This window comes from Rhamphochromis sp. 'chilingali' (genome assembly GCF_963969265.1).
Source record: "Rhamphochromis sp. 'chilingali' genome assembly, chromosome: 13".
NCBI classification, from domain to species: Eukaryota; Metazoa; Chordata; class Actinopteri; order Cichliformes; family Cichlidae; genus Rhamphochromis; species Rhamphochromis sp. 'chilingali'.
Window position 1 is genome coordinate 33,124,014 of NC_137940.1, and position 22,308 is coordinate 33,146,321.

The following is a 22,308-nucleotide window of genomic DNA, read 5'->3' on the forward strand; positions in this document are numbered from 1 at the left end:
TAGAGTTTGTCAAAAAGCCAGAAATGACAAGTAAAAAGGAGCATGAAGAATGACTTCTGATCAAAACGGGTTTTGGCCACAGCTGCTGATGCAGGATAAGATTCGCTGGTAATTTATGACTTTAATTTTTCCCAGTTTTCTGAGATGATAAATTCAAAATATCCACGTATTGTGCAGTAATGAGATTATCCTCAGTTGCATCTGTAAATCCATGGCATTGATTACAGAGTGTAGCTAGAACCAGCTGAGTTGTAGTCTCATTAGATGATCAGATTTTAAAAAAAAGAACTGGAGCTGGCATTTCGGTGTCCTGCGATGTTTATCCAATTTAATAATCTTTTAATTTCTATTCCATGATAATGCAGAGCTGTGTGATATTTGGAAATGTTTGTTTTAATATAAAGCCCCTGAAATTTTCATTTCTGTTGATTAGAAATGGCACATTAAAGAAGAAAAGTTGTGAAAATATCCAATCACACTCTGAAAATTATGGATAAAAAGCCAGTTGTGACATCATTGTAGTATTGTAAAGAAATGAATTGAGTTTCATTCATTTATGTTTCCTTAATGACTGACTTCAAAGATTCTTTCTAGAGGCATCACAAGCAATACCACATTGCGCATCTAAATTTGGACAATTAGCATAAAAGATTATAATGTGTGAAGCACATTTACAGATATATAATGTTTAACATAAAGGTCAAGAGTGGATTAGTGGTAAATCAGAGCTGTAGTCATTTTAAATAACTATATTATAATTTTATAATTATTAATACTTTTGGAAATTATATTAATTCTTTGTTTTTCTACACTATATTTTACACTATGTATTTATAGTTTATTGTGGTTTTATATATGTTGATTTATGTTATGAATGTTGTAAAATGTGAATGTAAAAGCCCAACAAGGGACAAGGGTCGTGAATTAGCAACAGTTATAAACCCATCGTGCAGCACATTGGTTTCATGTGCCGTAGTGGAACTACGTTAAACTGCATTTTAATTAAATAAATAGAATTAGAATTAACCCAATATAAAGCCTTTTTAAGTTTACTTAAAGCTAAATCAACTTAGATGAAGAAGATCAATCAAAGTGCTTGTCAGATTTTAGATCATTCAGATCAGCTTATCAATTGTAAATGCTTGTTTTAAAGCAATGCATTATTTGACTTATTTACTCCTTATACAAAGCAATCTGTTAAAGTACCACTGCAGCAGTTTCAGTGAAAACCAGTGCAAAGAGTACTGGATGGTGATTCTGCACAGGAAAACAGGCTGCTTTTTCTTTATGTGCTGGCTGATCTTTGCTTTTGTAACCTACACTGCTTCTGGTGATGGCACAGGCTTGGCAAAAGCAACCCTCCCGGTAACAGTTTCTGTCCCTGGTAGGTTTGTGCCTTTTCAGGTGCTGTGGTCAGGTGTACTTGGTTTAAATCTATACACAGTGTTCTTTTTGACTGGCAGTTCGTGGTTGATTTACAATAACATGGTTCACAACATCGCTGGAAACATTGTTACCTTGAAAGAATTTTTTCATTTCTCTCACTTTAAAAATGGTATTTTCACTTCCCTTTGTTCTTATTACTAAAAGACTGATATAAAACAACTCTCTCTTCTCTACAGACCTACATTGCTAGAAACCCCAACGTGAACGTCCAGGTGACGTTCAATAAACTCACCCAGCAAATTTTGCAGCTATTTTCTTAACCAAGGCTAGAATTCAAGAATAGGAAATCAGTTACAAATAAAGATGCTTATTACATAAGCTCACGTACTGATGGATGTATCTCTGTGTTCAGTAGATTATCGTATCTATGATTTTTCTTTTTTTAAACATTTTTTTAATATATTATTAGAAAGAAAAGAAAAATCACAAACAGAAATTAATAATTAGTAAGGACTGGTTCCCAACTTTACTTTATAAATCTAGTCTGCATATATGAATTATAGGCCTATGTACAGTTAACTCATAGTTGAAATGCTTCTTGAAGATATCATGATTCTTTGCAGACCAGCTTTTTTTTTGGCTGATGCTGTTCTGTATCAATTCATCTGTTATATCAAAGCCACTCTCGGCTGCTTCCTTGTCACAAGAGCTCACCACAGCAGGTAGCTCCACATGTTTGATTTGGCAGATTTTTACGCCGGATACCCTTCCTGGCACAACCCCCGGGGGACTCATATCTCTTTCCCTCTGTTATGTCAAAATGTACAAATTTGGCTTGTGAGTTTATTTTTTCCAGTAATGACTGCTTTTGCTTTTTCACTCATGCACTGCAATGTTTTTCCCTTATTTCAGAAAATAGGTTATTTTATTTTATTTTTGAGCTGATATCTTCCCGATGGAGATACTGACTCTATCATAGAGGACGGTGAGAGTTAAGCATGTGTTATCAGCCTCCAGCTTTATCGCTTGTCACTTTAGTTTATTTTTCTGCTGTGGAAAAATCCAAAGCTGGCTCAAATACAACACCTGTCGTTTCACATTGCCTCAAAAAATGACTTAATGACAAAATGAAATGATTATATCCTGAGAAATTTAAAAAAAAAACACCTTTGAATATTCGTCAGAACTCTTTTACAAAGCAGTTGCATTTTTCTCATGAATTATGCAGCAGAAGCTCTTCTGGGGCTTCATTAGTACTTTATTCACCAAAATTTATAAGGCATAGTCATTAGGACTCCTCTGAAAGCACACTAGATCCTTGATGTTTAGTGTAACAAATTACACTTGATTATATGGATGACTCCTCTGCTAAACTTGAATCGGTTGCTCTGATAAGAGGTGATTTTTATTTATTTAATTATTTTTTGAGTGAGAGTGAGTTTTTGTTGCCTGCTTAAAGCTTCTATGCTCATCCTTCCTGTCTCCGCTCTCCTCTTCAGGGGCGTTGCACACGCGAGAACTGCAAATACCTGCACCCACCTCCGCACCTGAAAACCCAGCTGGAAATCAATGGGAGGAACAACCTGATCCAGCAGAAGGCCGCGGCAGCCATGTTGGCTCAGCAGATGCAGTTCATGCTGCCTGGAACACAACTGCAGCCCATAGTGAGCAGCCCATCCTAAACTATGACTCTACAGTAATGCAGTCAACAAAACACCGTGCCGTGTGCAAGATGTGCGCTAAACAGACAACAAGGAGTAGAATAATATTTCACTCTATCAATGCTGGTTATTTCTGTCCTCTTACATACATGAAAGAGGGAATAAAAAGAGCCTTTTTGTTTTTAAAAAGTGTTTGAAAGCCAAAGTTTCTTACTGTACAAGGAAAAATTTGCAGAATCTCAAGTGACATTGAAAGTCTTTTATGTATTCTGCCTGCTCAGCTTTTTTTTCATGCTTGTAGAAGTTGTTTAGGCAGCTGCATTGTTCTTATTCCTGTAAAAAGCAGTGCTGGCAGTCAAGCACTTCAAGCCTCCTATTGAAAGCTCTGCCATAAATTGTCTCTTTCTTGTTCTCTTTCTTTCAGACAACATTCCCAGTGACACCCTCTCTGGCAACGAGTCCCAGCATGGCATTCAGTCCATATCTGAGCCACATGGGCCCAGCGATGGGTTTGATGCCTGAGCTGCTGCCCAGCACTCCCCTGCTCGTCCCCGGGAGTCCTACCGGTCTGGCAGCCATGGGAAATGGCACCTCCGCACAAAAACATGTGCGCACAGACAAGCTGGAGGTATGCAGCCAGCGTGCAGTTGTTGTGTTTCTATGTTTTGTGGAAAAACGCTGAAAGGTGATTGTTGATCGGTGCTCCCACCTGCCCCGCCAGGTTTGCAGAGAATTCCAGCGCGGGAACTGCACGCGAGGTGAGAACGACTGCCGCTACGCTCACCCCCTGGAGGCGGGCATGGTGGACTGCAACGAGAACTCGGTCATTGTCTGCATGGACTATATTAAAGGCCGCTGCAGCCGAGACAAGTGCAAGTACTTCCACCCTCCAGCTCACCTGCAGGCCAGAATCAAGGCTGCACAGCACCAAGCCGGTCAAAACACCCCGTCCTCAGGCTTGGTGAGTCGTCCTCGACACTGTGTCTCTGTACTTTTTAACAAAAATAAGCATTAAAATATTCTCATGTTTTTCAGAAGAAAAACATGCGTGTAAGCCAACTGTAAAGCAAGCCAACCTCTGCCATACAGCTAAATCCATAATTTGTTGGACACGGATACAGTTTTTGTTTTGTTGCTCTGTTTAATTAATAGCACTGCTGGGTTGAATCAAGATGTAATTGAAGTTTGGACTTTCAGCTTTCATTTCTAGGGGTTTTACAAAAAAATTGCATCAGCTCTTTGAGAATTACAGTTTTCAGCTTTGCCACCTCCATGCTGGCCTCCTGTCTTTTTGTCAGTGCCATCGTCTCCAAACCAAAGATCATATCCGGTCTCACTATCATCTCGTAAACCTCCCTTTTCACTGTTGCTGCCACAAATCACCCTGACACTCATCTCCACCCACTCCACTCTGCCTGCACTCTCTTCTTCACATCTTTTGTTTGCTGCTTGGGATGGTTGACCCCAGGTATTTAAACTCATCCACATTCACTACCTCTGCTCCTGGCAGCTTTATCTATTCCCCCCACAAAATAAAACTTCTAGAACTTTGCAGACTTTTTTGGGCCTTTTTGTTCTTTAGTGTAACCAGTGGTTTGCATTCTCTCAAGTTCATGACTTTGTTAAATGTTGGGAAGCTATTTTTCTTAATCGTGGAAATCGTTCTGTTATCATTTGGTGTTGCTGAGCTGGCCACTGTATTCCTTCTTTTTAAGAATGGATCAGGTTGTTGATTTTTCCAGTTTTTTTCTACGTCTCTTTGGGTCTTATATTTAAAATTAAAGTGAAGTTTTTTATGAAGTAACAAGGAAACAGGCCTCACCTGCTGATGACTGGGCTGGATTGGTACCAATCTGTTGTGGTCGAGAGAACTGAGCATAAAAACGTAGCTGTGGATTTACCGGTCTGTCTATGTTCCTGCACTCACCTGTGGTCACCTATGGTCACGAGCTCTGGGTAGGGACTAGACGAATGAGGTCAGAGATACAAGTGTCGGAAATGAGTTTCCTTTTGAAGGATGACTGGGCTCTCCTTTAGAGATAAGATAAAGAGCTGAGTCATTCGAGATGATCTCAGAGTAGAAGTGTTGCTCCTCCACCTCGAAAGGAGTCAGTTGAGGAGGTTTGGGTATCTGACTAGGATGCCTCCTTTTGAATGATTTAATGTCCTACCAGAAGGAGGCCCGGGGCAGACCGAGGACCCGCTGGAGATATTACATATCTCGGCTGGCTTGGGAAAGACTTAGTGTCCCCCTGGATGAGCTGGAAGTGTTGCCTAGGGTAATGGAAGTCCAGGTTTGTCTGTTTAGACTCCTACCCCCGTGACGTGAACCCAGATAAGCAGTATAAAATGGATGGATGGTATCTGATCTTCAATCACATCTCGATTGTTTGATTTAAAATCGACTGTAGTTGTTTATACAAAACTACAAATTATAGACCCAACTGTATCTGCTGTTTAACAGCATTTCACAAAATAGTTTGTTATTCTATGTTATTCTCTTGATTTGTGTTCCTGAAGCTACAATTTTCAGTTTATCAGGTTCTTGAAGATTATTTGAGTACAACAGTTGCTGCTTCTTCTAAAGCTTCCCTGCCAAAGATTCTTGACAGCATATGTGCTCCACACACAAAACACTTATCACTGAAATTAGTGTCCAAGTTGCAGTAAAAAACAGGACAATTCATGTCACGTCAAGTCCAGGCTGTATTACCAGCAGCAGATTTTCCTTTCCAGTGCTATATTGTTCAATGATACAATGTAAGATCATAATATCCTGCTTCAGATAGGATGATCTGGTCTAAACGGTTTGTTTTTTAGCACATTAACTGCTTCTATCGTATCGTTCACTATTTTGAGTGAAGCTGCCTGTAATGACTAACGCCATCGATGTGAGTAATCTATAGTTACTGAAAGAAGATACAAATCATTAAAGTGAAAGAACTTAGAAAGATCATTTCTAGGTAATTTGGTTTTGGTTTTAGCTTGTAACATTGTTTTAACTTCAGTAAAGAAGGGGATTGCTGCTGTGTTACTTCTGTAGATCAGGTGGGGTCATTCAAACATACTCCTGCTTCAGCCACATCCCACATTAATGGCCTGTGTGTTAAGGTTTTATACCTATATATCCTGGTTATCTTCCATAGCATTTTGATGGTTCAGCACCGGCCCCATTAGAAGATGAAATGATAGAAGCCCCATTTTGCTCTTGGCCTGACCTCTGGGCTGTCCTTACATCACTTCAGTTAATCTTAGATACTGCAGTGCCCTCTTGTGGTGGTAAAAAGCATCCATGTAATCTTAATGGTAAAGTTTATATTCACCCTGAGATGACACCAGATTAATCTACTTTTGTTTTTTTGTTCCAGGGAGAGTGTTTTCTGTACACCCATCACTACCTGTGTTGAAAGATAACCACTGCTTTCATTCATATCCTTCTCTTCATGGCCAGGGTCTGCCCCCGGGGGCCATGCAGCCGCTACCAAAGAGGCCTGTCTTAGAGAAGAGCAACGGAGCTGCTGCCACCGTCTTCAATCCCAGCATGTTCCACTACCAGCAAGCCCTGGCTAACATGCAGCTCCAGCAACCAGCCTTTATCCCCACTGGTGAGTCTCTGGAAACCTTAGCAACACCAGTAGGAGGTCCCTTGAATTCATACACCCTCAAACCTTGAATCCAAGAAGTGGCCTGTGCACACAAACACAAAGGTGGAGAACTGTAGGACGAAGAAGTTGCTGTGTCTGTTCAGGGCTTCTGTGCTGTGTGACGCTTCTCTTCTGTTCCACTGTCTGTTGTGTTGCTTGATTCGGATTCACTCTTGCTTGGCTTGTGATGAGGCCATAGAGTCAGAGGACACAGCTTAAAGAGACAAACACATTAAAGGCCTAAACCACAAAGCCGGATTAGGTTTTTAGCAAGGTTCAGGTTTAACTTAGAGTTTTGAGTCACAAAGGTGGTTCATTAGTCACTATGGCAGCTAAAGCTGCAAACCTAACCTGCACGTAGGAAACAACCGCCTAGTCACTAACCAATTCTCAGGAAAATGCCATCATCAGTCCTGGAAAAACAGGTGGACCTTAATATCCAGGTAGGAGAAGGTCGTGCTTTAGAGAAATATAGATCCTTAAGAGCAACGTTAATGCTCATTTTTATCTAGCAAGCAGTTTTAAAGCCATTTTATTTATTTTCATTTGTTCTGCAAGGCTTAAAATCATGTCTGATCCTAAAACTGAACACTTAATACTCGTTATTACTGACTGTTCATAAAATCTGCACACCTACTGGTTTCAATTCAGTTTTTTAATTGTTCTGTCCTTGCTCTCAGACGGTTTTACACAGCCGGGGCTGCAGCTCAAAGAATAAGGTTACAAGTGTCTTGTGCAGATTTCTGAATATGTCAGATCCTATTGAGCCTTAATGATTGAGCTTTGATAATGACAAGTCAGTTAACCTAAACATTTTCTATTGTAGCATTTTTTCCAGTCTTTTGTAGCTTTGTCTTCCTTTGTAAAATCAGCTGTTCTGCTGCCATGTTTGTGATTGGTCAGATGCTGCCAACACCACCTCTTTCATGTGAACCGGCTCCAAGATAGATTGAGGACACCCCGGGTTTACTGGTGGAGTTGATAATCACCTTCAGCTTGACTGCTGATTGTTACGTTCTCCAGGAAGTCTGGAGGGAATGCGGGGAAGTAAAAATAAAAGTGTCTGCACCAAGGAAGCAAATTTGGCACTAAAATAAAGGTTTTTAATTACAATTAAACTGAGACGACAAAGCTACTATCACCAACTAAACAGGGAAGCATAGCAAAACCTAGACGTTTGACCAATAGGATAGTACATGTGCACATACACACTTGGCATGCAGTTTTTATTCCTCGATACTTGAATGCCATTTTCTTCACTACAGCATTTAGAGATTTGAGGTGTTTGCACTTTTACTTTACCAGCAGCTTGCATCAGTGTGTTTTTGTGCGCCGGTACACATTGTGCACTAACTCCATGCTGCTTGCTTGTGCTACCTGCTCTAACCTGAACCTGTGGGCACACCTTTGTCTGCTCTCTCGTCTTAACTTTCGCTGTCATCTGTTTCTTGTTTTATGTACGTGTTTGTACAAAATGTGACCAGCCGTAGGATTGGTGTGTTAATCAGAGGCCTGCACGACCATACAGGTGACCATGTTTCGCCCAGTTAACTATAAATTGTGTAGTTCGTACATGTGCAGTAGAATTGATTAGCAGGGATTCAAGTTCACGCTTCTTGTGTTTTATGTGAAACGGTTTTCCTTTAGGGGAATGAAATTTCAAAAGCAGACAGACCTAAACCTGGAAGTGTTACATGGACGATGACTTTCTATTTGCAGCATAGTTCATGGACTATGCGTTATTTAATCAAAACCAAACTACTGGATGACCTGACAATGAGAACCGACTATTCTCCGTTGCTGAAGTCGAACACTGATTTTCTCCATCCAGTTTAACAAACAAGTCTTAAGTGCAAGTGTTTAATCATTTAAGCATTTGGATTTACATGAACTGTGCCAGCTCCGGTAGCTCAGACTGCTGGGAAAGCAGGGAGTGGAAAAAAACCTCATCAGCTTCCTGTCAGTGTCTGTACTCACAGATTAAGGGACCTCCTTTTTTTGCTCACCACACAAGGACCCCACCTGCACCACCCTCCTTAGAGCTTCCAGAAGCTCACTTCAGGGCTGAAGTGAAGTGCCAGCTGGTTTAGAGGAAGGTTTTACAGATTTTCTTTTAAATGCACGAAACAAATGTTCACTAAACTGATGTCAGAAATATCAGAATATTGTAGTTTAACCATGGAGGATTAGACTATGTCTGAGGTCAATGCTGTTCAGGATTACATAACCGTGGAACAGCAGCAGACTGATGCAGGGTTTCTATTCAGATAGTTTAGGGATACCAACAGTGATGAGAAGCACAGATACACGATTCACTCGGTCAGTCCATCTGAACTAAAAATCTGGTAGATTAGAATCACAAAAAGTTGCAGAAGATGTTTAGTCATGCATACGTCTGCGTGTGTGTGTTTCCTAACTTCAGTTCCACCTTTATTACATTTCCCAGTGCTACATACTGATATTAGGACGTAAATTTAATACATTTGGAGAATAATTTTGACATAAAAGAAAAAAAGAAGCAAAATATTTTCATGTGTCTTTGCTGTTATAAATTGCAGTAAAATACTTTTTCAGGATGGTCCGAGTCCCTCTCTGGTTTTGTTTTTGGGGATTTCTTTTGCTGAATTTTGTCCACTTTAGTTTCCAGCCTAAAGCAGACTGCATTTCTATAACAGTGGGAAACTTTGTTTGTGCTTTTGCTTACCTCACTTGAAAATATAAAAAAAAAAATTAAGCAGAAGAGGTAGTCTCACTTTAGTGCAATATATGGGTCAATACATGGGTATGGTTGCATGAAAAATTAATCAGAGCCTTCCACACGATCCCCTCAGAATGAGCTGGGGGTTTTTTCTTTACATGCAGTAAAGATATCGAGATTTTGGTTTGGATATCAGATCGATTTGATGCCCTTTTTAACAATCCTTAAATGTCCTAAAAATGTTGTAGTGCCAAGCTCAGGGAAGCATGGGGAAATGGAATGAATTAAAAAGGGTCATATTTCAACCTGCACAGCATAGATCTTTAATGGCTTTAAAAAACAAGAATTTGTTGCACAAGTTTGAATTTATTGGGGATTTGCTCTAATCCACACAGGTAAACAGACACTCTCAGTTATATACACATAACAAACCCGCTGATATTTTGGTTAAATATTCCTTAACAGATTCCACCTCAACCAAATGCTTTTAGCAGTCATCAACAAGCAGGTGTAGCTCTGTGTTGGGCAATCCAGTGAGTGAGCAAAGAGAAGCTACCAGCCCAAAATGACCACAATGATGAGTGTATGAAAACTTCTGACTACTACATTTCTCACAATGCAACCAAAAAAACATAATTTCATTATATCCTTCCTACTTGCTAAATGTACAAATAGAACATAAAAGCAATAACAGTGTTTGGTGTCCCTACTCTTCATGTATGACGACATTAATCCCAGTGTATACATCCTCACAGTCCTCAGTCGAGCTATAATTAAGAAGCTGGGGTGAAAACACCAGTTTGAGTGTCACAGTGCCGATCTATTGTATAATGAATCCACAAGTGGATGTTGTCACTGTCCTGCATCCTGCCATAGATTACAGAAGTGCACATCCTGTCCTGCATCCTGCCATAGATTACAGAAGTGCACATCCTGTCCAGGGTGACAGGTCAAGGAAAACACAACAATCAAGTAACTGATCATGCTGGAGACAATACAAAGTCAATATAAAAAAACCCTTTTAAAGTTACATTGATAAAAGTGCAATTAAAAGCAACATATTAGATTAAATGTGACAAATTCAGTTCTTGTTTATGCTGAAAAGCTTCAGCTCAAGGTATGAATCAACTATATGTTTCTGTGGAGCAGTGAGACGATGACCTTATCGCCTCTGGGTGTGAGAGATGCTTTCTAATGTTGCTGCAGAGCCACAGCTGTGCTGTGTATGATGATGGACAATAGCACAGTGCATGTTTTGTGTACATATTTCAGGCTTATGTTCATATATGTGAGTTTGGTTGGTCTGACACACACCAATTGAGAATCTTAATAGTATTATACATCTTAGACAAGATGTGTGCTGTTTTCAGACTTGTTGGTCTTTGCAAGTAGTCAACTAAACTTTGATTTGTTCCAGTGCCTTTTGTTTAGTTAGTAATAATAATAATAATAATAAAAAGCGACTCAAATGAGGATAAAAATGGACCAGTACTTTCAGTCTTTAGCACCTTCAGCTCAGGACTTCAGAGCAACGATAAAATATGATTGCCATTAAATCACTAAATTCTCAGGATTTCTCTTCCATTGTAATCGAAAGGAATAAAAGTATTTCTTATGGATCATTTGCTCTTTCCATACACATGCTCCGTCCATTCAATACAATTATCAGATACTCCAGTCTGATTAGATTGTATGACTGTGTATTGCTTTGTTTGTTTAACTGCCATTTTGTTGGTGAGCAATTAATTTTTTTTTATTTTGTATCCTGTCAGCTATTTAAATATGTATTTTTTTCTCCTTTTATCTCTGATTTTGTTTGCATGTGTCCTGGTACTTGTTCAAATTCATCCTGGCAATATCACTTGACTTGTGCCATGACTTTTGATCCTACACATTTTGCCATGGTAACCATATCATTCCTGTTCCCCCTCCCTTCCCCTCCCCTCCCCTTCCCTCCTCCCCGCCCATATCCTCGTCCTCTGTCTTTCGTCTGACTCGCCCGAATAAAAGTTCCCATGATGCACGGTGCCACCACCTCCACTGTTTCGTCGGCCTCGACCCCAGTCACCAATGTTCCTTTCGCTGAATCTGCCGCCTCGAATCAGGTTTGCTCTTTCATTTCAGTCCTCTTTTGATTTTAGCTCTGTAGGATCTCAGTCCTTTTCACTGTCTGCCCGTAGTGTCACGTGTTATCTTCACATTTCATCTCTCCTCACGTTTCTGTTTCTTATGATGCGAGCAAATGAAAACAACTCGTTTTGAGAGGAATCTTGAAATTGACAACTGTTTTCATCTGAGTGTCTTTGTTTGGTGTTGAATCACATCATGTCTGTCTCAGTCGTTACTGTGTGCAGTATGTGGCCTGGCATTAAAGCATGCCAGCTCTCATCTCTGTTAAAAAATATATATCATATAAAAATAAATGTTTGCAGCCAAACAGTTACTTAATTTGCTTGGATACAACCTACCAGTCAAATGATTTAGGGCACCCTCATTATTTAAATTTCTAATAAACTTGAATGGTACGAAGGTCAGCAGGTCACCAGCAAAGGAAAAAGGAAAAGAAAAATGTGTAAATTTATTAAAAAATAAGTCTAAGTTTAAGAAAACTGGTTGAACTACAGCTTTCCTGCAGCTCTGGAAGTTAATAAATTCACCCGTAAGTGTCCCAACTTTTCTCAAATGCTAGAAACCCTTGGTCTGTACAGGAACAATCTACACCCTCTGATGCACCGTTGGCCCTGAAAATCCTGAACTGTGAAAAATGGCCAGAAATGTTTTATTCTTTTTGAAACTGGAGCGTTTATTGAACCTTCTGACAAATTAAAAAAGAAAATAAATATCAATTTGCTATATGTGGTATGTTTTATTGCTTAAAACATTTTGTTTTTGAGAGAGAATAAAACAACACTGACGATGCAGACATTTCAAAAACTCACAAAAACTTGTGTATCAAATATAATACAGAGTTGAAGCAATCTGGGTCTGCAGTTTATCCCACAGCAGCACAAAGACCTGAAATTTCTGAAGAAACAAACTGGACAGAGAGTTTAACTTCGATTAACCAGACAGGTCAACCCGCAAGTGCATTGATGTGTGCGCCACTGTGGAAAGACCGGTACAACACAGACGTTACAAGAGATATGTGACAAAAAAAATCCACAACACAAAAAGATGAAAAATGCTTGTTAAACCTTAATTTTGGCACAAAATTTTAAGCAGTTTTTTTTTATCAAATTTGCCTCTTCATTCTTTATGTGTGTTTTCTTTTATGTCCCAGTGATCACTGAAATTAAAGCCCAGAGCCCACCTAACAAGTGAAGGAGTCCCGGTTTGATCCCAGGAGGAGATCCAGATCCCTTTGGGGCTGCATCAGGAAGGGGATCCAGAGTAGAAAATCTGCCAAATTAAAGCTACCTGCTGTGGTGACCTCTCGTGAATAAGGAAACAACTGAAAGTGGCCACAGTGCTTCACAAATTTGTTAGACCACCTGACAAAACACCAAAAAAAAGCACAAATATTTTAGAAATCTGTCAAAAACTTGCTTAAAACTAAAAATTATGTTTTTATTTATTTGGCAAACAACAAACTGAATTCACGTTTTTATTCCTGAATTTGAGCCAGCACACTTAATCAAGCGTTAGATAGCATTCAACCACCAAAACTAGTAAATAGCTGTAATTTACCATCTCGATCAAAAAACAATAATGTGCTTTACTAATTCTTTCTGTTTTTTTGTAAAGCAGTAAATTTGATATTTTAGCAATAAAAACATCACTTTGATTTAAGAGCTTGCACAAACTGAAGGATTAACCATTACCATTATTTACTCAGAGTGCACTGAGATATTACACAATGTAATTTCCCTTAATATGTATAAAAATGAGAGCGCTCTAAAATCCTTTGACTGGTGGTGTTTGCTGCTTTTTGTTGTTTACTTACAGCTAAAACAGAAGTCCGTTTGCTTTGATTTTTACGAAACATGATGGGGATTTTTAATTTCAAAACCAGCAGGAAAAAATGTTTCACATTTAAGATGAAATCACATGTGGCTCGACTCTACTATGCAGCTTTAATGGAATTTACCTGAAATGAACTAAATTTGCATTCTTTCGGTTTACCAGCATCATACCAGTCCATGATTTTGAACTAACCTGCTGCTACTATGGATGAGTGCATAACTAGTCGACTAGGTATCACAGATTTTGTAAACTTTCCTTCCTGAGATGTTACACCCAACCCTCTCTCTTTTTGACGTGAAGATTCAAACAAGCAAAGGTGTAAAGTGAGGTGATAACACACATTCAGCATTAACATCTATAAAAACAACCTCAGTGCTAACTTGACTATTTGCTTTGCCCATAATTTTAAAAGATCATTATAATTAAGCACAGATATCAGTATAAAATAATCTGCTACAGAGGTTTGCCTGCATATGTTTGTGTCTGTAAGAACTCACAGCTCCTCCTCCTCCTCTTCCCCCCCTCTCTCTCTTCCAGTAGACCCCTCGGAGCTTCTGACTTCAGATCCGGTGGAGCTCCAGTGCATTCCCATGGAAACCCATTTCTGCCCCGTCCCCAAACTGCTGGTGGCAGCTCCTGTGGCACTAAACTCAGTAAGCCTTTCCCGAAACCCCAGTTAAAGTCCCATAAACCCCGAGCACTGCAGCAAACATGTGCCTCGCCCACAGTGCACACCGACTGATATCATGTTGTGAACGTAAGAGAGCTGCGATGGTTCATGCAATACAGACCTGGACGTATTACCGTTGCTTTAAAGCAGCCACCCTGATGCATACTGACTCGATCGGGGCGAGCAATAGAGCTCCCTCGTCCTTACAGCCATACATGCCCACACCTTAAAAGTGCAGCACATGTGCACACACATAAACACACACACACACACACATATATATTCAAGACTAAATGCCCTTTATGGGTCGGAGCCATCACATGAGGCCACCCAACACATTTGACTGTTCCAAAGTAAGAAACTCTGAGAAGTTCATTGTAGAAAATTCAGACGGACCAGCTGCCGGTCTCCAACCATGACGGGCTGTCAAAGTGAAAGAGTGTTTCATATCATGTCACGTTTACGTTTCAAGATGAGTGCAAATGTGACGTTTGTGTTGTACGACGTGTACCGCTCAGTCTGTCATCATGGTCTCATTTTGCCCGGTGATACGTCAGTAAGGGGTTGTTGTTCATTTGTTTGTGCCTTTGATTTTTTCTGCTCAGCTGCAGAGGAGACTTAGTGTCCCAAAAATAATTCAAAGAAGAATTAGTTACGTAAATAGAGTGTATTAGCCTGTAGCTGCTATTGGGATAAAGTCTACTGGTTACAGCAAATGCCTCTTAAAATGTATATTAGAGTTTCCTAAATGCAATGAATGATTCGCCCCCCCTGTTTTATTGAAAAATGTAGACTGGGTGAAAGTAACTTAGTATGTAATTACTTCTTATAAAGAAGATGGGATGAGGGATATCTTTAGGATGTGTTAAATAAACTGCCTTAAAGCAGCTGAGGTTATGTTCTCTATGTAAGGGCCCCTCTCTGTATAGTACTCTCCAGTAATAGACCAGACAGCTCCAATCATCAAAACTGATAAACCTGAGCTGTGAAGTTTCTTGAATCGTGATTTCCGATCAGTGATTGTGTTTCTTTTGTGATGGGTAACTGTGTAACGACTAAAAAAGGAAAGGTTCATCCTGTTTCCTCTGTGATTTGAAACCTGAACACTCTTTGAAACCGATTCTGTGTGTGTTCAGCTCGCCTGTAAATGCCACTTAAACTTTTACACCTGATGTCAGTTATTGCACAAGATGGAAGCGAGATCGGTTTCCTTTTGTTGTGCCTAAAGTCTGCGGTATATGCAAGGAACTGCCCGTTTAATGCAATATCTGGATAAATCCTCCAAATAAATGTTTCCCTCTCTAATGCAGAGATGTATTTCAAAAGGCTGTTTGTTTAATGTGGCTTTTGGACTAAATAAGTGGCACAAGATTTTTATGTTTTATGGTTCTGCAGGGAGAAAGCTTCGAACTTGAAAATGTCCTGTCTGACTTTAAAATGTCATGTCTTTCTACTGCTGTCCTGTTTGTCAAAAATGACGAGACTCTAAATATTCTTATAACCAGAATCAAGTTGTAGAAAAGGATGAACAATTCTCATGCTTGATGTCTGATGGTGAAAAAAAAATTGGGGGGGACTTTCAAGTGTGTAAGGAATTGCTTTGTAGGTGTATACAAAAAAATGAACTTAACAGCTTTGGAAACTGGGCTGAAATCACTTATATCCAAATTCAAATGTGCCTCTTTCAAGTCTCCTCAAACAAAACTGTCAGTACACTGTAAGACCAGACCAGTGCTCAAAGACAGATGTGTTATTTGGTACATTATTATAATATGAAATCACATTTGTATCAGTTTCTTCTCTGAGACAGCTGTGCTGTCTTACTGTCAATGTAAGGAAATAAATCAGAGAGTTGTGTGCATACATACGTGTGTCAGAAAAGACGATGGATCACATATTTGGTTAGATGTAAATGCTGCAGATATTACACATCTCCCATTGAACATTATTCATTTTAAATAATGTTAATGTGTCGTGAATGTATCTAATGCAAAAACTTTACACATGCCCTTCTAAAAGACAGGCATGCTGAAATGTAATGGTTCACTCTATATAGACTATTTCAGAGGTCACATACTGTAGGTACCATGATGAAACTGTGTTAAGACATATTAAAGTATGTGTATTGTTATATAGATTTATATTTAATGTTAATGGGTGGTGTGACTACTTTTAGAAATATCTTTCACTGTCAGAAAAGGTAGAGCAGACTGCTGTACTCTTTGAAGTACAAATGTACACAATTCAGGTACATTTCAGTACCATTTATTGCTAGTCAGTTTTTCTACCCCTACCCTCTGTAGTATCCAAAGCACTATAAACAAAGCATATTCTCATTAGGCAGAAAGTCAGCATGCTACCTTTTTTCTCACATGTATTTCCCTTGTCCCAGTACTGCAGCCCTGATTCTGTTAACTTTTGGTGTAGAAAGGCTTTGTGGAGACATAACTGTGCAGAAAACCCACCCAGCCAGAGCTGCAAGTTCAGCACCAGGTATAATCCTGGGATTAACCCTCATTTTGGGCGTGTAAAAGCTTTTCCTTCCTGACCACCTAAATGCCCCAAATGGCGTATTTGTGGCAGTTTAAGAAAAAGTACACATATCTGCTTACTTTTTTTTAAAGACAGAAGATCTGAGCTGCTCTTATGTTTCTGTGCTAATACTAAGCTGGAAAGAGCTGCTAGTTAACACAGAGAAAAGGCCAGCACACCTTAATAAACAGTTGTGCAAAAACAACCGCATTACACATCGTGACTGCTTGTGAACAGTGAGGTTGCCAGGCAACCAGCAATATAACCCAGATGGATTGTAAACTGTCCATGAAGAAATAATTACAGGAGGAAAACATCTATAAAACTACAGAGTGCCCTCTTTATATCCATTTTAAAGATTAAATGTGCAGTCTTGCATGGAAGGTGTTTACACCTTTTAGATAACTAAAAGTTAGCTTTTGGACAAACTGTGTAATGTTTGTAATAACTTAAGCCAACTTAAACAAGAATAGAGTGCCCTCTATAAGTGCGTTAACAGATATCATTGGATAATTTGTGCATCTGAAGTTGCTATTAAAGCACAAAAATGAGACAAAACAGTAGGTGGCTTTAGCTCTTATATAGTATATAAGTAAAGTTTATTTATAAAAGCACTTGTCACAGAAATGAAGTTATAAAGTGCTTGGCAAAAAATAGTGTAAAATAAATAAAAACTGTGAAAAATCACAATAAAATATAATAGAAAATGATAGACGTATAAGTAAATGTCATCTGCATAGAAACGATAAGAAACTTCTGAAAAACCCTGAATGATGCCAGCTGGCTCAGGATTGAGCCTCGCATTTATCTGAGCCTTGCAGATAAATAAGAAGAAGGTTAGTCAAATGGAAACCATAGGTCTACTAAGGAAAGTATCATGGTCGACAGTATCAGAGGCTGTGCTGAGGTCAAACAGACCGAGCAGAGAACAAATCCACAGATCCTCTACATCAGAAGCCATATGAAAGCATGTTGACTGAACAGCGAAAAGGTAGCCTAAAGTAAACGCTACTGAACTGGTCTACAAATATCAAGATGCATAACTATCTATTTCTGTGCTGTTTGTGTATTAAATAGCACATAATAAAAGCTAAAGCCAGTCTGTATTTTATCTCATGCAATGCTTTCATCCTAAAATGCTAAAACTGAGGTTTAAAATATCTATTTCAGTTTACATACTTTTAGAGGACACCTTATTTGTAATAACCTAATACCTGTTAATTTATCTGTGTAGCTCCACTTTGTATGGAAACAGGCTAGTGCCCCATACAGCTGATTTAAGCTTCATATTTACTATACAGACATAAGAGTGATATAAAATCTTGTGAATAAGTGTATCTCCCAAAATAGTTGAATAAAGTATTTTTTAAAGTATAGCTGACTTTTTATCTGCATGGTGGATCAAACAGTATGTAGGCTCATAGCTGTCTCTATGAACCTGATGATCAGAATGTCCAGACAGGTCCCTTTTTCTAAAGACTAGCTTCGTCCAGCCAATCCCCTCCTTAAGTGACCCTACCCCTAACATCAGTATGCCTTCACTGTCCAGCTGGAAAAACAGAATACTTGATTAATAAACTGTGCCTCTCGAGGGCATTTGAGGTTTTTAAATACATTTAAATGTATCTATTAAGGCTCAAGAGTGTATTAATATGAGGATTGTGGAGCACCATGAGAAAAAAAAAATACAAACAATGTTTTTACCTCTTAATTTTGTTCCCTCATTCATTCTCTTGTACTTGATTACCTTTGGGCCTGGTTGTAATTTTTTTTCCCCACACGGTCCTGAATCATAACTGTTCAACGTGTGCAGAGCTCTGATCTTCGCTGTCCTGTGATCAGATCCTTCAGCATGTGGACACAGTTAACTCAGTCCTGAGAATACAAACAAAGGGCCTTAATCCTTGATCATATGTCACAGCTGTGTATGAAAATGTAATAAATGTAAGATTTTTTTTTCTGAAAAAAAAAAAAAAAAACGCGGCATGAAAATAATAATAACAATAATGACAACAAAAAAATCATTTATATGTAGTTAATAGTTTGTGTAGACCAATATGAAAAACATTATGATATGAAAATCGTTTGTACACAATGATGGAGTCATTGTTAATGGTAATAGTTGCTGTTGCTATGGCAACAAAATGACAACATGGCTACCTTTTTATTATCCTAATAGTGATTTTTTTTCCACAATAATTGAGATGACATACAGCACTAACCTATCCGAAAAGGGAATGTCTAATTATTAGTTTGTCTTGTTGCAACGTGATTGAAAAAACTTTAATCCTTGTAATATCCAAAGGTCCTTAGGGGAGGTCAGCCATTTATTTTGTTTTGTTTATTTGACGTTCATTTTATATTTAGGTTTTTTCTTCTTGTACATGGTGTTTTTGAGAAATAGGAATGAACTCTGGCTTTTAGAGCAAACATCTGTCAGGGAGGTAAAGAGACCCTTGGACTAACTGGAAGATCTTTTTTTCTGTGGAGGCGAGCGGTTTTTGCCGTTTGCCTCCTACAGACCGAGAGATCTGGCTCAGGTTTTGGCCAAGAAGGTGGTCTCGAGGTCTCTTACTGCCCAGCTGTGCTGGGTGATGTCGATCCTCACTGAGGTGTATACGAATGTGTGATGTTCACCTTGTTTGCACTTATGTACATAACTATGTCAGAATACTCAAAATTTATTTTGAATAAATACAGATAAAAGAGTCAATTAAAAAAAATCTAATCAATATATTGTTAACGATATGTCTATTGTTTTCTTACATCTGCCCTTTTGTTTGTTGCTAGAGCCCTGTTCTTTGCTAAGCATGGCACTGCCTAGCTGTAAACTACAAATGATTTGCTTTATAAAGCTATTTTTTTTCAGTTCACTTCAGTTGATTGATCCTCTGTGGTTTAATAATATGCGACCCTGACATCAAACAGGAGAGGTGGATCATATGTAAGAACCTAATCTGAGCAGATGACATGCAGACACATTCCTCTCTCCAGTAAAGCACCGAAATAAAGCACAGAGTAGCTCCATCTGCAGGCTGGAAAAAAACAAAATAGGAGCCGATATTAAATCTGACCACAGAGGAACAGAGATTTAAATTCTCCTTCATCTCTGTCATTTTGTAATTTTTTTAAACTCTCCTGTTTCTTGTCATTAACCAAAACAACAATAAATCTGAATTCTCCTCAGGATTTTAGACTAAATTGCAAACAAACGGCTTTTCCAATATTTTCCTCTCCCAGCAGCAGCAGCATCCTCACATGACTCTGGTTCTGCTGATTTGAACATGTGATCCTCTTTATTTGCCCCCAAAGCCAGCGATTTTGTTGCCATGGCACTTCTCCTAGTGTTGAACTGACTGAGTCATCCTGGAGAATCGGTTCACAGCCCTCTGACTGTTGAATATTGACTTCAAAGAGTTTGTGAGCAGGGACGGGTCTCTGAACGACGTGTACCCACAACTCACCAAAGCGTCTCTACTGACTCACCAGCTCCCCTCATCATTGCTGTCCCAGTTTAAGTACATGCTGTGGGTTTTAAATCACTGTATTGTTACGATTCATTTTAGTTGTGATTGTGCCTTTAATGTGCAAACTGGACTTTTAGGTTCTACATCTCAATGACTAAAACCGCCACGTGAACTGAGCGTGTGCCAATCATATCAATTTAATTACATCCTCTGTTGAGTCCACAACTTATTTTTTAAATTGGGTACAATCGCCGACTGAACGACACCCCCGTGGAAGATGATGAGGGCCAAAGACTGTTCAGGACTAAGCCATAAAAAACTCTGACACTCTTGGGCAGACTTGAACGTGACTGCTGTTTCTTTGTTTCATTCTGTTTTCTGCTTGTGGTGCTTGTATGTGCTGCTGTGCTACATGCCAATATATTTTGCAGTGTATAGCTAATTATGAGTAAGTTACTGTGCCTATGATGAGTTCTGCAATTTCTGTTTGACCTTAAATAAAACACTTCATTGTGATCCTCTTGTGTGTTTTTTCTTTTTGTCTCTTTCATTGCAGACATACAAATACAGCAAAAGAAGTATACAAACCACAACGTACACCCTGAACATCTGGTAATGCCCCTAAATGTGCATATATGGCCTTAAAGGACCCCTTTATGCAACAACTGTTAATAACTAAGACTACAATAACACACATGCATCTCAGGGGCTTATCTGTATATAAAGTGTTTTGGCACCCAGGAAAGACCTTTTAACCTTTCACAAAAGAGAAATCAGGTCATTGGGATCAAGATGAAAATATTATGGGGTTAAATTTATTCAAGCATAGGGTATAGACACACTGGACAATTTGTTAGGTACACCTTGCCAGTACTGGGAACTGGAAACATTCCTCAGAAATGTTGTAGCCTCAAATCGTGGCCTCAGTTTCCTGTTCTTAGCTGACAATACTGGCACCTGATGTGGACTTCTGCTGCTGCAGCTCATCTGGGTTCACAGATGCTCTTCCTCCTTGGTTGTAACGAATTACTGTTGACCCTTATCAGCTTGACATAGTCTCACCATTCTCCTCTGACCTCAGGTATCAACAAGGCATTTTCCCTCAGAAAACCATGCTCTGTAAACCCGGTGATTTTGTGGGAAAATCCCACTAGATCCACAGTTTCTGAAATACTCAGACCATCCCATTCATGCCATTTTCAAAGTTCCTTAAATCACAATTCTTCCCTATTTTGATGCTCAATTTGAACTCAACATGTCAATACACTGAGTTGCTGCCATGTTATTGGCTGATTAAATATTTGTGTTGATTGAGGAGTTTAAAGGCATACCTAATGATCTGCCCAACAACATATAGTTTAAATGAATAAAATAGTCTATAGCTCAATAAAATTAAATAAAACAGGATCAAACAATTATCTTAATTATCTAAAAAATAAATTAACTCAAATATAATGAGGTAATATGACTATGCATTACAATAAAAAATGCAAAATGGCTTACTAAAGACAGTATGGCAAAAACCAGATGAAATTAAAGTTTCTTAGATAACAGAGTGCAAAGTGTGATGAATGATGCAGTTTTGAAATTAACTGCACTGTAGAGAGTCACTGTCTTCAGTATGCAGAATTAATCTGAATTAGCAGACCACTAACTTAATCTATTGCAGTTAAAAGCACTATAGTAAAGCTATTCAGAGAACTTCACCCAAATATAAATATAAAAACAGGAATCGAAACTGCTCTCAGAGGAAGTGAGGTTGACCAGCTTCCTTATGCTGCTGATGTAAGACTGCAACCTCTGAGTGTGACATCCTCAGTAACACGGAGAAATGGTCAAGATGGACCTGTAGCTGATTCATTTTGTGGCTGTTTCTTTAAACAAATTCTTCCTTCATATAACGGCAACATTGTGATTGCACATTAAACCAGTCTTTGCTCACAACGTCCAGTCTTGGTGTTTTTCACATTGTGAACTAACCCACACTTATGCATCAGTGAAGCTAATCCCCTGGAGGATAGTGTGTAACTGCGGGAAAATAAATGAAACCACTTCATGTGACAACAATCTGCTCATTTAGATAACTTGTGTGAATAAGATAGGTCTGCATGATAAATCGCTAAATATGTAGGTTAGCAATTATCATTATTATTATTATTGTGTATTCAACTAAACTGTAATAAAACTGAAATGTAACAAACTGTCTATTGTGTGTGGACATAAAACTAGCTCATCACTTGTTTGAATGACTCAAACGTCAGTGTAAAACATTTTTTTAAAATTGTCA

General features: G+C 38.8%; 1 protein-coding gene across 4 annotated transcripts in view; it reads left to right on the plus strand.

Moving 5' to 3' along the window:
- Window positions 1-20,507, plus strand: part of mbnl3 (muscleblind-like splicing regulator 3) — a 36,256-nt gene extending 15,749 nt beyond the window's left edge. For 3 of the 4 annotated variants that reach the window (XM_080900313.1, XM_080900314.1, XM_080900315.1), the window contains 6 exons: window positions 2,886-3,050; window positions 3,472-3,675; window positions 3,769-4,008; window positions 6,499-6,652; window positions 11,400-11,494; window positions 13,893-20,507. In XM_080900313.1, the coding sequence (XP_080756439.1) occupies window positions 2,886-3,050; window positions 3,472-3,675; window positions 3,769-4,008; window positions 6,499-6,652; window positions 11,400-11,494; window positions 13,893-13,910 (876 nt within the window). In that variant the 3' untranslated portion in view covers window positions 13,911-20,507. Of the gene's footprint in view, window positions 1-2,885; window positions 3,051-3,471; window positions 3,676-3,768; window positions 4,009-6,498; window positions 6,653-11,399; window positions 11,495-13,889 lie in introns of all 4 variants that reach the window. The other variant, XM_080900316.1, reaches the window with a different exon arrangement.
- The last annotated feature ends 1,801 nt before the right edge of the window (window positions 20,508-22,308 follow it).